The 21,249-nt window shown below is 36.4% G+C and overlaps 2 protein-coding genes across 9 annotated transcripts in view; one reads left to right on the plus strand and one right to left on the minus strand.

Annotated features, from left to right (window-relative positions):
- The window catches only part of LOC138694527 (uncharacterized), a 431,371-nt gene that overhangs the window by 114,949 nt on the left and 295,173 nt on the right, over positions 1-21,249 (minus strand). The gene's annotated exons all lie outside the window — the stretch shown is intronic.
- The window catches only part of LOC138694526 (LIM/homeobox protein Lhx9-like), a 196,121-nt gene that overhangs the window by 58,883 nt on the left and 115,989 nt on the right, over positions 1-21,249 (plus strand). For all 3 annotated transcript variants that reach the window (XM_069818336.1, XM_069818335.1, XM_069818337.1), the window contains exon 3: positions 8,035-8,414. In XM_069818336.1, coding sequence (XP_069674437.1) covers positions 8,035-8,414 — 380 coding nt within the window. The remainder of the gene's footprint in view (positions 1-8,034; positions 8,415-21,249) is intronic.

The raw sequence follows: 21,249 nt of genomic DNA on the forward strand, positions 1-21,249 counted from the left end.
GTATCTGGTTGAACAGCATTTACACGTTTAACAACCACATACACAGCAATACCCTTCTCACAGCTCACAGCAACATGAGATCAAAAGGAATAAATAAGACTTCAATATTGAAAATGCGGACAAATTAGAGGATTTCCGAAAATGTATGCGGACTGCTATTTTTATTATAAATTAGCGGAAATGTCCGCATAAATGCTGACATATGGTAACCCTATCTACGGTTGTATCCCATACAATGCCACACTCCACACAAAGCACTTCACTATTCTCTTCCATAGTTATTTTTCCAGTGATTCGCAGAAAACGCTCCTTTTTCTATTAAATGCTTCCTTGGGCACTGCTATCCTCCTTTTGTCTTCCTGGCAGCAGTTCATGTTACTGCTTACCTATAGTGCGCCAAAAGTATTTTACCTGTCTATTTGTTCTACTACCTCATTTCGAATTTGCAAGTTTATCTTCTTTACTTTTCTTCCAATAACCATTGTCTTCGTCTTGTTTGCATTCAAATATCTCGAAATCAATGTTTTGCAGCATCGTTATTAGCATTGGGTTGATTCGTGAACGAATCGTTCATTCCAACGACTAATAATAAAGAATCGTAAGAATCGATTCGTGGTATCAACGAATCGTCCTTCAAAAGAATAGTAACGAATCGGCATGGTATCGTAACCCACGATTCTATTTACTTGTCTGATGTAACCTGTCAGCGGACATTTCCGAACCGGCCGAATGATCCCGAGCGAGAGTGAAATCAAAATTCTGCATTTGTTAATTGTGAAAAATAATGAACACAAACCTGAAATCTGTATGGTTAAATAAAGATGTAATGCAAAAACTTACTTGCTAATAAGGTTCAGTTAATAAATTATAATTAAGAAATACTATTTTGAATAGTTTTGTAGATTAATGGAGGTCATGATGAATGGTTCCAACCAATGAGAAAGAGACAATCCAATGTCTCGCCTCTTATATCATCTATGCGAGAGATGTAGAACGTTTTTGTTCTACCCGTTGTTTGCAAAGGAAAGTGTCCTGTGAGTCGTTCGTTGACGATTTAAAAGAATCGTTGGAATCGCAGACTGGAAAGAATCGTGAACTCGTTGACGATTCAGAAAAATCGTTGAAATCGCAGACTAGGAAGAATCGTTAACTCGTTGACAATTCAAAAGAATGGTTGGAATCGCAGACTAGGAAGAATCGTGAACTCGTTGACTATTCAAAGGAATCGTTGAAATCGCAGACTAGGAAGAATCGTGAACTCGTTGACGATTCAAAGGAATCGTTGAAATCCCAGACTAGGAAGAATCGTGAACTCGTTGACGATTCAAAAGAATAGTTGGGATCGCAGACTGGGAAGAATCGTGAACGAATCGTTAGAATCGATTCGTAATGTATGATTGAATCGTTGGAATCGACTACTGAAAAAGAATCGTGTTGCCCAACTCTAATCGTTATGCTTTTCTCCATATTTCATGTAGGCCTAACAAAGTACAAACATAAGTCTAAACGAGTTAAAAGTAATTCACGTCTGTACATTCGTGCGGTTAATGACAATAATTGTTTTTGTTTTCTTATCGGAGAGGCCAACCTAACAAAACTTATATTACACGTAAAATTGCAGACTGAAAACAAATTTGTAACGCCAACGCCCATCAATTGTCAGTCTTACATATGTAGGACAGTTAGTTTTGGAACAGACTTTGAGCCCACAAAAGTTAATTGCCATTAATCCTCTCCGAGAAATCCTGCACGAGTGGCGATAAACACGAGAAGCAAACACAGACTTCAGAGCGGGATTAAGGGACCCTCGCCTCGCTCAGGTCGAAGCGGCTGTAATTAAAAGACGAAAAAACACGCTGGACGCGGGAAATCCAATGTTCCAATAAACCGCCTAAAATAATCGTTATTTTCCTCAGTTCTCTAAGGAATATGCTACAAAATTTTCCGAAAATAAAGAGTGCAGCATATAATGCACATTCTATAATATGTGTAGAAATGTTGACACGAAAATTTATCAGGCACCTAGTTAAAGACTGAGTAACTTTATCGTCCACTCTTGATCATCAGCGACAATGACATCGAAATCATGATTAATAAAAAAAGTTATGGAATGAGCTATTTTATAGGTTGCATTTCATTCTAGAAAGTAAAATATGTTCTAAGATTATTTAAAGAAGTTTATTAGTCTACCTTAATTGCAATATTTACACTAATTAAATTAAGAGCTTTGAAAAAACTACGCTCAATTTAGGCTACATTCTGGCAAAATAATAATTAAGGGCCGTATTCATAGATATTCTTAGCGCGGGCTTTCGGTGCATGATCAGCGAACTAACGTTTTTCGTATTCATAAACCAGTGTAAGCGATATGATATGATATGTGATATATGATATGATGTGATATGTGATATGATATATGATATGATGTGATATGAGATACGATACGATACGATACGATATATGATATGATATGATATGATATGATATGATATGATATGATATGATATGATATGATATGATATGATATGATATGATATGATATGATATGATATGATATATGATATGATATGATATATGATATGATATATGATATGATATATGATATGATATATGATATGATATGATATGATATGATATGATATGATATGATATGATATGATATGATATGATATGATATGATATGATATGATATGATATGATATGATATGATATGATATGATATGATATGATATATGATATGATATGATATGATATGATATGATATGATATGATATGATATGATATGATATGATATGATATTATATTATATTATATTATATTATATTATATTATATTATATGATATGATATGATATGATATGATATGATATGATATGATATGATATGATATGATATGATATGATATGATATATGATATGATTCCTGTACAAGTAGCCAGTCAATAGCCGAGGCTAGTTTATCACTCTCGTAGCGCAGGCTAGCGAAATGTCTATGAATAGCACCCAAAGTGTCTTGTGTTTTTAAGGAAGACACTTTTTTCTTAGTTAACAAATTGTAGTTTTCAAAAATTATTTTATCAATACCCTTACTGTAAATATTAGTACTCTAGAATGCCATAATTGAACAAGTTAATCCATTCCCTTTCTTCGTAACGCTAACGAAACGATAGCTAGTTCGACTCCACCGGATTCTAAGGCTTGAACTTCTGACAACCTGGGAGTAGGAATTGCCATGTACCTCACTCACTCTGTCATAACCTATACCGTACACGCATGGGTGTTTCAGGCAATATTCCATATCCGTATTCTCCTTCCCGGATAATTGTGAGTTGACTGTAAACGCTGTATAAGTGCATGATATTTATACATTTAATTCCTCTGAATATGTTTCAGTTTAGGCAGTGTTACACAAGAAAAGTGTTATTGCACAAAAGGAATAATTTTGGAAAGAGAAAGAAGATATATCGTCAAAAGCCATTACACTCCATTCAGGACATTATTATGCTTACATTTTGTCTACGGACAAAAATAATACAATAAGGAAAGGTATTGTGTCAATCCTAGTATGACTTTCTGCTCGCGTATCAGAATGCGAAGTTGTAACGACACAGATTCTACCTTTAGAAAAATACGATCAAGATTATCTACATATATATGCTCAGTACAGTCAATAAACAAGCATGTGTCGTCGCTATGGATCGTTACCATGTCTTCTGCCTACGGCGTTTTCAGGACTTTTTTTTTTGTCAGCGAGCTCGTGTTTTTTCTTTTGAACAGAGATTATCGAGGTTGACTATCTTCGCCACATTGATCAACGAAAGCGGAGATTCTGGAGTGTAAAACATAATATTTTGACCATAGATTTCCCTAAGGCTTTTCTGGTTATATTCAAAGAACGTCATCAAATAAATCCTGCGACCGATATATTGGTCACGATAAGTTGAAGTTAGTGACATGCAGTATATATCTTTCGTGTATTATGTACGTCGAAAGTTGTTATAGTAATTTTCATGTAATGTAATGAAGTGAGATAAACTCTGTGATCGAAATAGTTTTTGAAGTTTGTCGCGAATAATACCTACGTACATAATAATGTATTTCACCTATATTTTTGTTGAGGGTTATTCTAGTGATACATAATACTGTAGTATCAGATAAATTTTACAGTGATACGTCGACCAAAGATGTGTTTCAATTTCCCGTATGTAACGCATAATGGTTTCTCCATATTTAACTAATATTTTACTAGTAATATTTACATGATATTATTAAGTGCACTCTACTTTTCATATAGCCTACATTCTTCAAACACAATATTTTTCTAACACTTCCGTTAAATACTTTCAAATAAATCTCTGGTCTATATATCAACAATAAAAATGTCGTCTATCGTACTCAATACAATAGATGAAGTTTCCTTTAGTCACACAATAAGCTTCATTCATTCATTCATTCATTCATTCATTCATTCATTCATTCATTCATTCATTCATTCATTCATCCATTCATTCATTGTTATGTCCAAGGCCAGGTCTTTCACTGCAAACCAAGCTTTCTCCAATCTTTCCTATTTTCTGCCTTCCTCTTAGTTTTCGCATATGATCCATATATCTTAATGTCGTTTATCATCTGATATCTTTTCTGCTCCGAACTCTTTTCCCGTTCACCATTCCTTCCAGTGCCTCCTTCAGTAGGCACTTTCTTCTCAGCCAGTGGCCCAATCAATTCCTTTTCCTCTTTCTGATCAGTTTCAACATCATTCTTTCTTCGCCTACTCTACAATAAGCTTATTAAATAATAATCCGAGGCACGACAGCCCATGAAGGACCATGACCGACCAGCCGGCTGCTGGCCTCACGTTCACATAACGAAGCAGAGGTGGACGATCATCCAAAAATAATGGCAGTATCGTGTGGTTAGCACGATCATCCTCCCAGCCGTTATAGCTGTCTTTCTGTAACCGGATTTCGCTACCTATAGTAGCTCCCTAAGTGCATCACGATGCTGGGTGGGCACCGGTCCTATACGCTGGTCGAAATTTCATAAGAAAATTTCTTCCCCAATGAGGGCAATAAGCTTATTATGAGAAATTATTATACCAAAATGCCATTCATAGATTAGGAAATTTATTTTGAATATTACATAATACAGAATGGTGCATAAGATATTACGTTTTTTTTAATTGGTACCACTGGTTAACGAAACCAAAGTAGATCACATTATCGTTATTGTTGCGTTCGTGTATATTTCAGATTGAGCAAATAACATGTCGGAATGGAATACTAAAAATTGTGTGCTTTCAGTTGAAATGTTATATACTGTAAAAATGTAAGAAATTAGAACATGTGTAGCAATCATTTCAACGACATTTGGAAATAAGAGAGGCACAGAATCAGTTCCTACTCCAAAAGCTGTTCTTTCCTAGATATGGGGCTAGGTTCAGATTCAGTGCATAATGTAAAGAGAACTGTATCCCTGAAAAGTGTTCGCACTTCTGACGTGAGAAAGTTGAAAGGGTAAGAACTTCATTACAGTGAAATCAAATTCATTCAGCAAGAGGACACTCACGCACTTTACATTTATCGAATCGAAGCCTACGTCGTATATTGCATGTCGATCTATTGTTTCACCTCTACAAAATGCAAGTTTTGCAACAACTGAGTGGTCATGACAGAGTGAATCGTTTGCATTTTTGGAGATTCACGCAGGATTAAATCCATCAAGATCTAGGCCTATCTTTATTCAATTTAGCTAATTTATTTGCATATCGAACTTCTTGCGTTGGAACTGTCTTCCATATGCTTTAGTACTACTTGCATCTAGTGTTAAGAATCTGAACTACAGACGAATTACGTACTGATTTTTATTCACAATAAAATTCTATACTACTTGCCATCTAGTGTTAAGAAACTCAACTACAAGTGAATAAGTGAACAGCGAAATGAAGGGAAGTATTGAATTTGATTAAACTGAAAGTGATAATACAATGAAAATTGCATTTAACATATTATGTTAATTCTGAATAATAGTTTCAAATTATATCATATCGAGGGCATCATACCAAAAGGGCGTATCAACAAAACTGTAAGCTTAGATTAGCACAATTCAAATATAGAATAATATTTCCTATATTTGTTCTACTTTGATTCCTTCTCATGGCTATTGTAATTCTAAAACGTTTGTTTTCAAATATACGAGTAAATAGGTTCCATTAAAATATTTCAATAATCCTGTATTTGTTGATACGTCTTTCTGGTATGATGTCCTCGATATATAATGTGGATCTTAGTACACACTTATAATTTGTAATTGGAAGTACAATGGAATTAGCATTTTTGAAAATTAAAAATAATTGATGTTGAGGATCCTGATTAATGGTTTCGTAGTTTGTTTATGAGGTTATTTAATTTCTACATAGAGTTTCAGTAAGGATGAGCTGTCACTCCTTTCTAAATATTACTCGTACTAACCAGAAACAATTGCGAATCAGGTTCGACAATATGCAGACAACTGAGAATCAGATGCGACAAGATTATTTCGATAAAATTACAGTGGTAAATTATCGTGATTGTTTGAAATTGAACGAACTGTTATACGGAATTTGTTACTGATTGCATGAGTGAAATAGTTAGGTAAATTCAACGGCCGAAATATCGACCACAAAACGTTATAAGTAGGCTTCGTAATTCAGCTACCTATAAACTGGAATGAGGTTGCCCGATTCGAAGTATATGTGACGTTACAGCGCAGGTACAGGTATGTTCGTATACAAAATAGTTACGCATCCTGTGCCCTTTCCCTCTAGACTACAAAGTCAAAACCGGGACGCAGTCATAGAGTATTTGGTCATAGTGAGTAGTCTTATCGATCACTGCTCTTACTAGTCGTATTATTTAAATAACTACATCTTTGTGGCTGATTGAAGAGGTAAACTGCCTGCCTTACGTAACACGCTCAAGCGTGTAGGCCTAATATTGCAGGGCATAGTTGAGGCTATTTGAACTAATATTGTCACTGTCAAGATAGACAACATTACATATAAATTGTGTAAAATAAACGTAAAAATGACAAAAACAATGCACTGAAAGACACTGAAATACCAAAAGGCATAGACAGTGTGTTGAACGTAATCCAAAAAAAAAAAAAAAAAACCAGTACCATCACAATCTGAAAATTATGGAGATACAAACTCGACGTTTAGCCTACCATGATGTTCAGTGCCAACATCCCAATTAATAAATCAAATAATCTCTATTTTAGGGAATTTCTAGAAAAGTGCATAGAAAATTAGTGGATTTTCAGTGATGAGCGACATATGCAATATCTTCATGAAACACGAAAAAATATCAGACAATAGGAATATCTTGTACTACATCATGCACCAATAACGTCATGTGCTATTAAAAGAATTTCTTGCAATATAAAATCATTTCAAGTAACATCCGCATATGTTCAAGTTCCGTAACTTACGAATGCATGTTATTATTCACGGCAAAGTTCACGACGAAAATGAACATCACGGCTCAAGCATGTGTTTACTAGTATAGCTTCAGAATGTCGGCAGTTGACTGTACTCCACGAACACGCAGCGACGACCTATTTGTTTATATCCTTATCCTTTGCATTACCTTTGTTCGGCGTACTATATACCCAAAGTGTCTTTAACTTCAGTCTTTAGGTAGCTGAAAAACGAAGCCTAAGTCAGATTTTTTTAAATTTCAAATTATGAATTTAAAAGAAATATGAACTTTTGTGTTGGTTTTTTAAATATCAAACAACATTAAATTTGCACATATAACCGTTTAAATTATACCTATTTCAGCAGATTCTTTCATTATATATAGCCCTATAACGTGAAAGTTAAAATATCTCATGCCACTGTTGCGTTTAATGCCTCATATATTTTGTTGTCCACAGTCTCGTCACTCTTCTAGTTGTATTCATATAAAACTGATATATCGGCCATAGACATATTTCCACATATATTGTTAGGCCTAGTATGCTTTCTTGGTGACATTCGGCTTATTGTCCGACAGGTTATTCGCTGTAAAGCGGTGTGGCCGCTGCCAAGCCGGCATCTCGGCCAGCGAGCTGGTGATGCGGGCGCGCGACCTGGTGTACCACCTGCACTGCTTCACGTGCGCCTCTTGCGGCGTGGCGCTAGCCAAGGGCGACCACTTCGGCATGCGGGACGGCCTCGTATATTGCCGCCCCCACTACGAACTTCTCTACAGCCACGACGCCTACTGCGGGGGCGTCGAGCTGGAGGCCGTATTCCGCGGCTCCTCCGCACACTACTTCGGCACCGGCGGCGGCGGGGGTGTTCAAAAGGGACGTCCCAGGAAGCGGAAATTGTCACCGGCTGTTGAACCAGGCGACCTGCCCGTCAGCATGAGACTGCCCGCTGCCGCACTAGGTAATCTGCACCGGCTTGCATGCACCAGCGGTAGAAAGTTAGTTGGTTTGCAGTGCCGATCACTTAGGTAACAAGAAAGCATAAGTTTTTGTGATCATTGATTATGATTGTTGGAAGTTAATTAAGTAAAGATTAGTAAAGTGGGATTATGCCACGCGCAAAGATTTCAGAATTATTGATAACGAAAACCGAGGTCCGTTCTTCCCTTAAGTTTTTTTAATTGGTTATTTTACACACTTTTATCAACTGCTAAGGTTATGTAGCGTCTGAACGAATGAGATGAAGATAATGCCAGCGAAATGAGTCCAGGGTCCAGCGCCGAAAGTAGGCTTTATTTAACCTGGCAAAGTTAAGGCTATATGGCCTTCTCTCTCTCTCTTTTTTTTTTTTTTTTTTTTACTTGTTAGCAGGGAGGGAGGAACAGCCTACTATTCTAAACCCCCCGATGGAATGAGTTGCGTGCCCACTGATCCTCTACGCGCACCGACCTAACCACTTGACCTCCTTAACGACCGGTTCCTACAGCCAACAGAGTCCATTTTATTTCATGGAGTGCAGTTTCATAGAAAGGACTTTGCCGACAGACTTTCTAATGCCCCCTGTCATAAATAAATGTTTTCCTACTGTGACAGAAATCTTGTCTTCGCCTGTTAGTAACCAATCACAACCCTCGTTTAGAAGAATTGACAGGCTCCCGTCAAATCCACATGGAGGCAGAGTTCCAAGAATCCAGTCAGTCTCACTGTCTCATTTCGAGGGTCACCAGAATTGTGGCAACTGTGCAATGTTGGGACGAGGGGACAGGATGGAATTGTCAGAGGTGTTTATATAGGAAGTCATAAATCTGTAAGTTGGTGTTCAAAGGAGCCACCGAACTGCACTCCATGAAATAAAATTGAATTTACCACTCCTGCTTCGGCAACCCCCTCCCAAGGCTCCCTTAACGGTACGAGACGGAAGTCCTCCCCCGAGGAGGTCTGCCCCGTGTTCCGTTGCAGAAGTTATCCATCATCACTTGAATACAATCCACGTAGGCCGGTCGAAAGAGCTAGCACCTTCGGAGGGCCGCCTGTAGAGCGATCTGAAAACCGGAAGAAGTAACGGGATGATAAATGAAAGAATGATAGGGGAGGAAAGGTAGTGGCGGAAATGAGTGGGGTTCCAATCGCCTGATAAAATTACCTGATATTTATCCACAGGAGAGAGGGAAAAAAACGAAAAAATCTCACCCAAGCAACTCGAACCCGGGCCCGCTGGTTCAGAATTTGACTCGCTAACCCCTTACGGTGGACATAGCCTTCTCTTACACTCAATCAGGATTAAAACATACAACTGAATCCGAATTAAGAAATTACATATAGATACGATTTACATAATGTGGTAGCTATTAGGTTACGTCCATTTTCGCCTTTTTCTTCAAAATTCTCCAATGTTCTTTCAATGGAACCACAAATATCAGAGTGAGACAAGTGCCCAACAGGATTGGAGTTTACATAGACACATTCTATCAGCACCAATTCCTCTTGCTAAGAACCCGTTTTCGTGTACCTTTTAAATGCTCCTCCTTCAATTTCCCCATTGGCATTGAAATTGACTCCCGCTTCTATTAGCTGCGCTATAGTTTGTTTCCCGAAGAAAGACAAGTCATTTAAAAGGCGGATGACGAGCAAAGGGATGCTTTTCAGCTTGGTTCATATTCTTTCTTCCCAATATGTCGTTCCTTTTTGTATTTGTCACTTAGATTTTTTTTTTCCAAAATGTACAGTAAACTTTACAAACAGTAGTTTTCTCTCTACTTTTCCAAATTTATCTTGTGACATGTTAGTTGATTTTCAAAGATAGACATAAAAAATTGTGAAATAAACTGTTAAAGCTACCGGAAGAAGTGAGAGATCCGTAGCTAGAATTCATAATGAAATTGGCACAATTCAAGGAATTTTTAGGACACACAACACAGAATTTAATATGAGACATGTGGCCTCCGCGATATCCAGATTTCAATCCGGCCGACTTTTGTTTGTGGGGTTACCTTAAAGAATGATTTTTCCTGACACATCCAACAACCCTACTGCAACTGAAAGATGCCATCTCGCAAGAAATTGCCAATATTCCAAGACATTATCTGCAAAATACTTTGCGTGGAGTTGTAGACAGAATGCTGTACGTTGAACAAGAGAACGACGGACATCTTCCCAATGTTTTGTGAACTCTGTTGTTTGCCCAACACTGTGATGTTTTTAAATTTTTTTCCCTATCTCAAATATTATAATATTTATAGCGGTTTAATGTTTGAATTGACTTTTGAAATACTCTATATACGAGTATCTTGGCTATATACTGTATATTTGTAACCAACTTCCATCCGAAGGAGTATCATTTAAATTGGTGTTTCCCAAAGCGTACCACCCATTTTGTGTGATTTAATTCACAAGCAAACCCAGGTCTTATTGTGATGGGAATGTAATTCTGTTCTGTTACTGAAATACCTTCTGGATGCCAGTGAATCAAGCAGGAACAGCCGCGGTACACTCAGAAAAAGCTGCCGTTCACTCACTTCCTTCGCGTCAGACGTCGTCAAGCGAGTGGCCCACGGTAGGCTAGCTCACGCAAACACACGCAAGTATTTGAAGGTGTAATTGGCTGGAGGCGCGTTCATCGGCCCGGAAGTAAGAATTCTATCTCGCTGAGTCAACACAGGCCGCGCACCATCTGCCGGCACGTGTTTGAATATAATTTTGAAGGGCACACACAAATACACACATGCACATATAACACTGCAAATATCTAGTAACGACTAGAATTGCGGCGATGTTTGTAACGTCACAAAACAATGTGCTAAGAAATTAAGTTTTGAGAGGGAACGCGTTTTATTTGCAGACGAACAGATTCTGATTTGTAGCTCTTAAGATAATTAAAAAAAAAAACATTATTTATAGTAAACTACACAAGTAAATGATGAAAGATGAGTGGAACAGAGAAAAACTCTCTCCGGCACCGGGATTTGAACTCAGGTTTTCAGCTCTACGTGCTGACGCTCTATCCACTAAGCCACACCGGATTCCCATCCCGATGTCGGATTGAATCCTCTCAGTTCAAGTTCCACTCATCTTTTATCATATAATGACGCAGAATTTCTGCACGGAAATATCATATGTACTTCGGTACATCATAATAATATATGATATGTGAAAAATAATCACTTAGTGATTTAAGACGGCGCTTACTCCGTCGGATCCCGGCCAATTAGTCACTCATAACGAGTGCACCTCTGCACATATTGTGTGGACATTGTGCCATTGTCATACATATATATGACGCAGTGCATGAGTGTAGGCCACTAGAGGAACCCAAGAGGTGGAACTTAAACTGTGAGGATTCAATCCGATATCGGGATGGGAATCCGGTGTGGCTTAGTGGACAGAGCGTCAACACGTAGAGCTGAAAACCCGGGTTCAAATCCCGATGCCGGAGAGAATTTTTCTCTGTTCCACTAATCTTTCATCATATGATGACGCATAATTTCTGTACGGAAATAACATATTTACTTCGGTACATCATAATAATATATAATATAATAATATACACAAGTAAAGATTACAATCTAAACATTTCTGTCAGGAAAACTAAAGTCTTAGCATCCAAAGAATTGCAAAGATAATTTTAGAAGGAAAGATTGTAAAGCAGGTTAACTGTTTTAGCTGAAATGTTTCTTACTTAAAAAGTGAAGACAATACAAAGAATATCAATAAATTCAACTATATATGAGGCGCTCAGCGCACAAATGGCCCAACCCACAAAATTTGCATAATGAGTATATTGCTTTAAAGAGCTCCTCATATTGTTCTCTTCAAAGTGAAAATCGGCCTAATCACCACTCCCAATTTTTACATAAGATTTCAGCACAATTTTCGTATGTATATCGCATTTCGCGCACTGTTGCAACGAAGCAAAGTGAAAATATAATTTTTGTTGGTTGGGTCATTTGTGCGCTGAGCGCGTCATATGGAATACAATGAAAGACACCTTAAAAATACTCGGAAACAAATCAAGTTAAGGTTTTACAAATTAATGGCGGTTCCCATATTATTGTACAGAATTTTGGACACTAAAAATGAAAAGCGGAAGATCGAAGTTGCAGAAATTAGGTTTTTAAGGAATATAGTTCTATACACCCTGTTAAACAAGAAGAGAACTGAAGATGTCAGAAGGAAGTTAGGGATATTTTATTTAAAAAAAATGTAGCAATATAGGTAATTGGAAAGAACATGTCGAACGAACGGAGAATTACCGCATTGGTATTGAACTGTAGAGTGAACGGTATAGAAAATGTTGGCACACCGAAGAAGAGATGGATAGAACATATACCGATAATTCATGAACCTGGAACAGACTTAACTCTTAAATTGGCAACGTATCCTATAGGATGCAACGGGTTAATAGGCTATGGCCCGGTTTCACCAATCCTTGTTAAATATTTAACATGTCGTTAAGGCAGTTTAACAGTAAACTTAACGGAAGAGATGTTTCATCAACTGTTGTTATTGCTAAAATCATGGTAAACCCACTGTTAAATTAACATAGCATACTCCCGCAGTTAAATCCTTGACGTCCTGTTACAGCGTGAATCATGGCTAACAGATATTTGCAGTGAAAACAATTAGCTGCAATCACTACTTCAGCATTTTTAGTTATTCAGAATATATAGGCTATGTTCATAAATATTAAAATGATTCATATTAATATTAGCACTGCATCCACAGTAAAGAGAAGATATGTGCTTATTAACGTAAGCATTTCTGTGATTATTATTTCGTATTAATACTCAGATATAATTGCAGATTTTCAAAACGATAATTCTTTATTTCACTGATTTAAGAGTCCACATGTAATTATGACCAATGACGTGTGAAGATATGTTAGATATATACGATATTATGAAAATAATGTTAACGCTTATTCAGCATCACAATTATTTTCATTTTCTATTGGTTCTATTTGATCCTGGATAATTGAAAGAATCTTCGTACAAATATCAACTTTGAGAGTGAAAGTACCACCGTCAGTTTTCAAATGTTCCACTGTATATTATGCATGACCCGTCTTAGCATTTCTTTTAATATTTCCATAACATTGATTTGTTTCATAGTTTGCGTTTTCACATCCAAATGGCGAAAATATTGGGTTAAAGAGAACCATGCTTGTTTTTTTTTTTCCTAATGAAAGTTCCATCACTACGTTTGAGTTCAATTACATTCATGTAATTGCTAGATCTACAAAAATAATTACATTTCTCATATGAGGTAAAATTACTGCTCCTTACACTTTCTTTTTCTCGATTTCCGTTGTAATTATGTTAGTCTCTAATACTTCCATAATGTAAAAAATACAATTCTCCGCTAAAACAAATGACTACACCAACTAAAGGCACATTCAGTAAACTTTCATACAATCACTGCTTCTTTGATTCCTGTTACATTACTCTTAACATCATGTTATCTAACCAAAGTACTTCAAATGGTTGGTGAAACACTAGGATGTTTAATTTTAACAACACGTTATGTTGCTCCTCAAAATGATATTTGTCCTCATGGGAGGACATAACCTATAAATGCTGTTGCTATTGTTAAGAATAAAATGATTACACCGTTAACATGCTATTAGCGTTATTTTAACGAAGTTTGGTGAAACTGAGCCTATATATATATAATTTGAACTAGTAATGGAAATTACAGGAAAACGGCTGAACGGATTTTAATAAATGACCCCTCATTTTGAAGCTTGGGACACAAAGCTTTTCAGAAAAATAGTAGTTTTCAGTGAAATGTCAATTTTTCAACATAATTTTCCTAATTTCTAAAATCCATCTGTCGTCACTAATTGCATTTCAGAATAAAACAAAACACACACTACAGTAAACAATATTACACGAAGGCCAAGATCTGCAAGAATGCTGCCATATTTAGAGTTCAGAATCAATAATTTGTTATTAAAAACTTTAAGACTTACTAAAAATAATTTACAGGTCTGATTCTGTGGTATGTAATTTTCTTAATACAGCTGTGTATTGGATATTAAAAACTACAAAACTTGAGGTGGTTTGATGACATTATTACCATTAGAAATGAAATATTATTATAGTTAATCCCATGATGTGACTATTTTTCATTAATTATACATATTAATGCTATATTGATGATATGAAAGTGAAACGTTTTGGTTTTATATAAGTAGATGTAGAGGATATCTTAAATTAGATCTTCATTTCTATAATTTACTGAGTGGCGACTATATAGTACATATATTGTATCTTACTGAAAACAATAAAACTTACGCAAGATAATACGAGTAATATTGTTATTAAAAGGACAATTTTTATAGTTATTAATCAAGTGGGGTTGGGTCTTTTTCATATATTTAATGACGATGTGGTGTAGATATTTATATGCGTCATTCTCTCCAGTATTGGCTCGAGAGAGCGCAAAAATTACAGTTCCTAAGCAAAGACCAAACGGTATTACTTACTGATAAAATAAGAGGCCTACAAAATTTTGTAGTTTTTTTCATTTCAGCAAGATCTCTTAGCAGGATAAAATGATTCTATCCTCTATAATTCAAGCTCTCCATGCAGCAGCTTTACCAAGATGCTATGTTTGTTGTTCGAAAGCATAGCAAATTTGATATTTTTTAAACTTTCGCCTACAATTCACAATGACCTGAAATAGCTATTGTTTTACTCCCACATGAAAAACCCACTGATCATCCTGACATTGTTACTTGCGTTTTCGCGTTGAAACTCAAAAACTGAAGGTGGATAGGTTCAAGAACAAGTATTTCGCATAAAAAACCATTCAGAGGAAGTATATTTCATTATTATGAAAGCAAATAACATTCAGAATGTGTGGTATCCTTCATTGAAAGTAAATCTGAAAAATGTTTATTTGAACGTCTAATTAACTTAGTTTGCAGCATTTGCTGCACAAGCCACTAGTATGCTATAATTTTAATAGAACAATAGAAAAAAATTCGTAGAAAAATTAAAATTTCACAATACTATAATATTGCACAATATATAAAATATGGACATTGCGATAGTTGTTTTCTTTACAGTCCGACACGGTTTAATAAACTAGTGTGAGAAATGAAGTTTTGCCAATTTAAGGGTTAATGAGATTTAGTATGTGAGGACCGGTATTGGAGACAATCTTTCAGTGGAAACTGCTATATTCTTTATCATCATTTTATCATTTAGGTACCAATAATTTATCAATATCCTACTTACCAGTAGGCTACAATTGCAACGAGAAGCTAAAGTACCACATTACGAATGTCCTCAGGACTCAAATTCTAAGCAATCCGTTTTAAGGGTAAGTAACCACCGAGATTCTTGAAGTGACGCTGACACGTCAACATTCTGGTGTCATTATGTCATGAAGCATAGCAATTTGTTTCACTTGAAGTCTGATGCGTTCAGTTCGTATCTGTCACACTGCCATAGACAACACACCACTTCAAGCTCTATTCAGCCGACGGATGCTGGGACCTCAAGTAGGTATAGACTATAGGGTCTACACGCTGGGATTTCAACGTTTCTTTCTTTGTAACCACTATTTCTTAATTAAATTTTATAGTATTTTTGCATAGGTACTTTTTCACTTACTTTGCATACTATGTAATTTTGCATTTCTGTTCTGGTACAATTTTAGTATTTTTAAAAACGTACTAAGATAGAAATTTCCGAGTGGAGGGAATGTAACAAATTTTTAAACACCTATAGGCCTATTGCAATTCAGATACAATAACCGTATGTTTTTATGACAGCAACAGTTCACTTTCTGTCACGTCCCTCCTTCTATCTGCTACGAGAGCAAGACTGCCGGAGAAACGTGTTAGTGACAGATATCTTAAAAGCAATTAACATATTTCAATCAGCTAAACTTGCTCTGTGCAAGTTAGTATAAGGAAATCAGTACTTAACATAATAGGCCTATGTGGAATAAAGTTTCCTTAAATGAACTGGCTGACTTAACGAAAGTATGAAGACAATGATCTTTAGGTTCCTGAAATCAAATATGAAAAAATACACCAAGCGTAATCTTGAAGTTTTTCTTCCAAATGCGGTCTCCTACCACACTTTAACGACACTCAATGGTCTTACACTGAGTGATTATATTTGAAATAAGAGCTTATGTTTTTCCATTTTCAGCAGATAATAATGATATTTAAATATTCACAACTTATATATGAAACTACATACACGTATATATAGAGCCTAGGCCTAAATAATATTTATAATACTGAACTATATTGGAGGCCGGCGGGAAAAAGACCTTTGGGGAGGCCGAGACGGAGATGGGAAGATAATATTAAAATGGATTTGAGGGAGGTGGGATATGATGGTAGAGACTGGATTAATCTTGCTCAGGATAGGGACCAATGGCGGGCTTATGTAAGGGCGGCAATGAACCTCCGGGTTCCTTAAGAGCAAGTAAGTAATTATTATTATTATTATTATTATTATTATTATTATTATTATTACCCGGAAACTCACAACATGTTTTATGGAAAAATGTGCAACATCAGAAGTCGAAAGAATAGTCTCTCTTGAAGACAATAAAGTAGTTGGATTACGTAACAACAAAAACCAATTTTCCAACGGCAAAAATGTCGGAAACCTACGTACATTTCTACCAGAACCATAAAATGGATTTCTTGCAGCATCACAATACAACATGGGGCGAGTATCGATCCTAGAGGCACCTGATACTTGAGTGCATTGTTCGAGTAGTCGATAATGAAAACAGACGTCGTGTATGAACTGACGTCAGGGGACACCCCTCTCTGTGACGTAATGTTTCAACTCTGTCCTCCTTACTAACAGGGAAATACTCGTTAAAGGAAATAACGAGGAGGAACTGCGTGACTATGCACGCCAAGCCACACAGTAAGTCCAAGTCCGGACGCAAGATGTGCACCGAGCACGAGACCTAAGAGGAGTTAAAACAAATGATCAATCTCAGACATGACTGACTAGATAGTACCACAGTCACGAAGCTCAATACGTAGGGAATATGCATCCATAGATCAGTAGTGTCAGAGTTGTAAGCTCCGAAACCGGTTGTGGTGCTAGAGACGTCCAATCGGAGCGTGAACTTGCTTATGTCTGTGGAAGCACCGGAGCACGCAACGAGTTATAGTGGAGCGCTCCGCTCCGTTTAGGCTGTGTCTGACAACGCTGCCATAGATAGTTGCTAACCACTAGGATTGCTTCTACAGACAATGAGAAATAGTACAGACACAGTCTATTGTTCCTAGTACTCTCAACAACTCAAGCTTCGTAACTGTATATACTAGACTGTGATAGTACTTCAACGCGTTATAAACAGCATTGCGTTCAACATAGACTACGTAAGTTATAGCCTACATGTTTAAATACATTAAACAATTAATGGCTAACTACTGTATAATTCTGTTACAGCGAGTTCTAGAAGTAGCTAAAATCGCTCTTTATATTGGAGTTTCATTAAACTGGCATTTAGATTGACAAACATTGGAATTAACATATCAGATTACAAGAATAAAAATCACATATATTTTACAATTAAGAAACATTGCTTCTTTTAATTGTATGGAGTGGAGCATAAATTCCTGGCGTTTTTCTATTTACAACTGATTGCGTTTCTGCTATTCAGCACTGTTAGAGTTTACTACGCGTCCCATGTTACATGATGGATGAGAGCTGATGTCGCCACTGTCGCAAAACATCATAGGCGAATATGGAGCGCGTAGCACTGAGGGGACCAAAGCATTCTTAGAAGGGAATGACGCACTCTGTTAGTTCCTGGAATTAACACCGATGAAGTTACAAGGAACAGGTAGTAGCTTGTCAAGGAGCAATAGCTTCTACAAGAAACGTTTACTATAACAAACTTACTTTTCTACACAGTGGAAGTTTTGGAAAGATTTTAACAAACATCTTCTAAGAACACTTTGTTACTGACAATTAAGAAATGGCGCGAAAAAAGGTCTTGCGATATTTAAAGCCAAGCGAAGTCCTTTAAGTTTAGCTCGATGCCATTTCACTACATTTTACAAACTCTTCGAAACTTGCTACAAAATTCAGCTTGCCCACGATTAAAATGGTTGTACATAAGATCCCACAGAATATTCCACGCGTGACACTTCTTTTACAAGGAAAGGTAAACATAAATTTGAAATAATTCTATAACTCTCAATTCCTCCACAATATAGTTTGGAAACCTGAGTAAAGATGTCATTATTTAATATTTAATTTATTTGTATGAAAAATAACTTTTCTCAACAGTTATTACAACAAAAAACATCAAGTTAGCACTCACAGAAAATTGAATTATACAAGAAATTCAGCTATTCTCCATATTTCTCTGAGATCGAGCATTCCTCAATATTTCATATAACTTTTTATAATATTTAAAAATTTTTTAGTCTACTACTACTACCACCACTACCACCACCACTACTACCACCACCACCACCACTACTACTACTACTACTACTACTACTACCACCACTACCACCACCACCACCACTACCACTACCACTGCCGCTACCACCACCACCACTACCACTACCACCACTACCACCACCACCATTACCACTACCACGACTACCACTACCACTACTACCACCACTACCACCACCACCACTACTACCACTACCACTACCACGACTACCACTACTACTACTACTATTTAGGAATCTTCACTTTGTCAGCAGTTATATTTTATAAACTAGCAGTTATCTTTTATAAACTAGCAGTTAATTTTTATGAACTAGCAGTTATCTTTTATAAACTGGCAGTTTGGAATTCAGACACACTTGAAGTTCTGACTCCATCAAAGCGGTAGAGCTTCGATTGGATTGGACCGTATAAGTAATGGATTATGGATAAACAGACCAATATTATAGATTAGGCCTAGCCTATATGAACTAATATGTACTCCGGAAAGTATCTAAGGTAAATAATACATAAAATAATAATTTGTTTCATGAAATAGCCAAAGAAAACTTGAATAGAAAACAATCCACAACCAAATTAAAATTAAAATGGAAAATAGTACAAAAGAGCGGAAATTGAACTTCAAATCAGGAAACGGGAAACTTTATAACAAAGCATTCAAATATCGGGAAATTCCACAAAAAAGGTACCTAACAACCCCATTGGTAGATCTGAATGCCAAACATAAACATTCTGTCTTCGATCTTCTACTGTTGACCATACCATACGAGTCATACTGCATTTCTATTTGCAGACATGATAGAGAATTTATCACAAGTGTCCAACGATGACACAATACACACAATTCTTAGTACACGCTATTCTAGTTAATTGTGATTTTCTTGGTTTGGCTTTCATGGACCAGAATAGCCCCATGCATCTAGGCTTTTTTGGTCCATTGTATATAGGCTATGCGATGATTGTTCAGGTCCGACGGATGGCCTGATGGATTCGTAAATCCAGTGCAAACAAGCGAATGTCCCTTCCCAGTCCTGAAAGAGCTAAATCTCATTCCGACACGAGTGCCCAGTAAGTCCCAGGGTCGGAATCCAAGCCCTTAAATCAGTATCTGAGACCCATGCTACCCCAGAAATTCACCTCAGACTAGTTTTAATTACTGCAGATGGTAGATAAAACGAGGGGGAGGTGGAGAGTGTTGGTGGAATGATAGATTTGGACGGAAGTAGACCGAAAGAAGTCCTCTTCAACGTCTGCTTTGTCTACCACATATTCTGCCGTGATAATGCCAGTGATCGAAATCCGGTCCGTCTGGATGAAAACCAGTATTCATCGTTGAATAGCAATCAAAGTTAATTTTATTGTGACAAATTTATACCAGAATCCTCTGCTGTAACATAAGTAGAGAGGTGGTTCAAGTAGAAGAGAAACGGCACCTTTTACACTAACGTTTGAAACAGTCATGTCTTTCTTACGAACAGTGTGGATAATTAGGTATTTATAGGTTTAATTTTTTTCACAATTAGTATTTGCATTGTAAATATTTTAAACTAGGATTTTGACCCCAGTTATGGAGATTCTCTTACAAGTATTTAAGTATATTCTATTTCATATATATATATATATATATATATATATATATATATATATATATATATATATATAATAGAAGACATTCTCAGCAAAAAAGTCACAAACATTTGTCCTAATCTCAATATTTTCAGAGTTACACTAATTTGAAATTGTTTGTAAAATACCATTATTCTTGAGTTTTAAGGATAAAAAAATATTACAGATAAAGAATGAATTATTCAGGAGTATCATTTCTTTAATTAGCTAGTATTCTGAAGCTAAAAATGTCTTGTGAATTCCATAGTTGTTTGATACAGAATTTTTTTCGATTTTTAAGTACAGTATGATTATTTAGTCCTGACAGTCGCCGGAGATGTGCGCGTGGGGCAGGCGAGTCCATTTAGTTACGCCAAGGGGTGTTTGGGTTATTCACTCGCTTGCCTTTAGCGACCCCTCGCCCTATCTCTACTCCGGAACTCTCCCCACTCCTCCTGTTACTTCCCCTCTTTCGTGTCGCTGAGCTGTCAGGACTAAATAATCGGACTGTACAAAATTATATTTTCTTACGCATTTATCACAACAATTGATAGTAGTATGATTTGTAACAATTCTTGTGATAAGTGCGTAAGAATGATGTTATTTTTTCTTAAAAATTGGAAAACAAAATCTGTACAAAGCAACTAACAACACATTTCTAGCTTCAGAACACTAGTCAATTAAAGAAATGATACTTCTGAATAGTTATTTCTCTATTTTTAATACTCTTTTACC

The sequence above is a fragment of the Periplaneta americana genome, chromosome 2 (assembly GCF_040183065.1).
Source record: "Periplaneta americana isolate PAMFEO1 chromosome 2, P.americana_PAMFEO1_priV1, whole genome shotgun sequence".
Taxonomy (NCBI): domain Eukaryota; kingdom Metazoa; phylum Arthropoda; class Insecta; order Blattodea; family Blattidae; genus Periplaneta; species Periplaneta americana.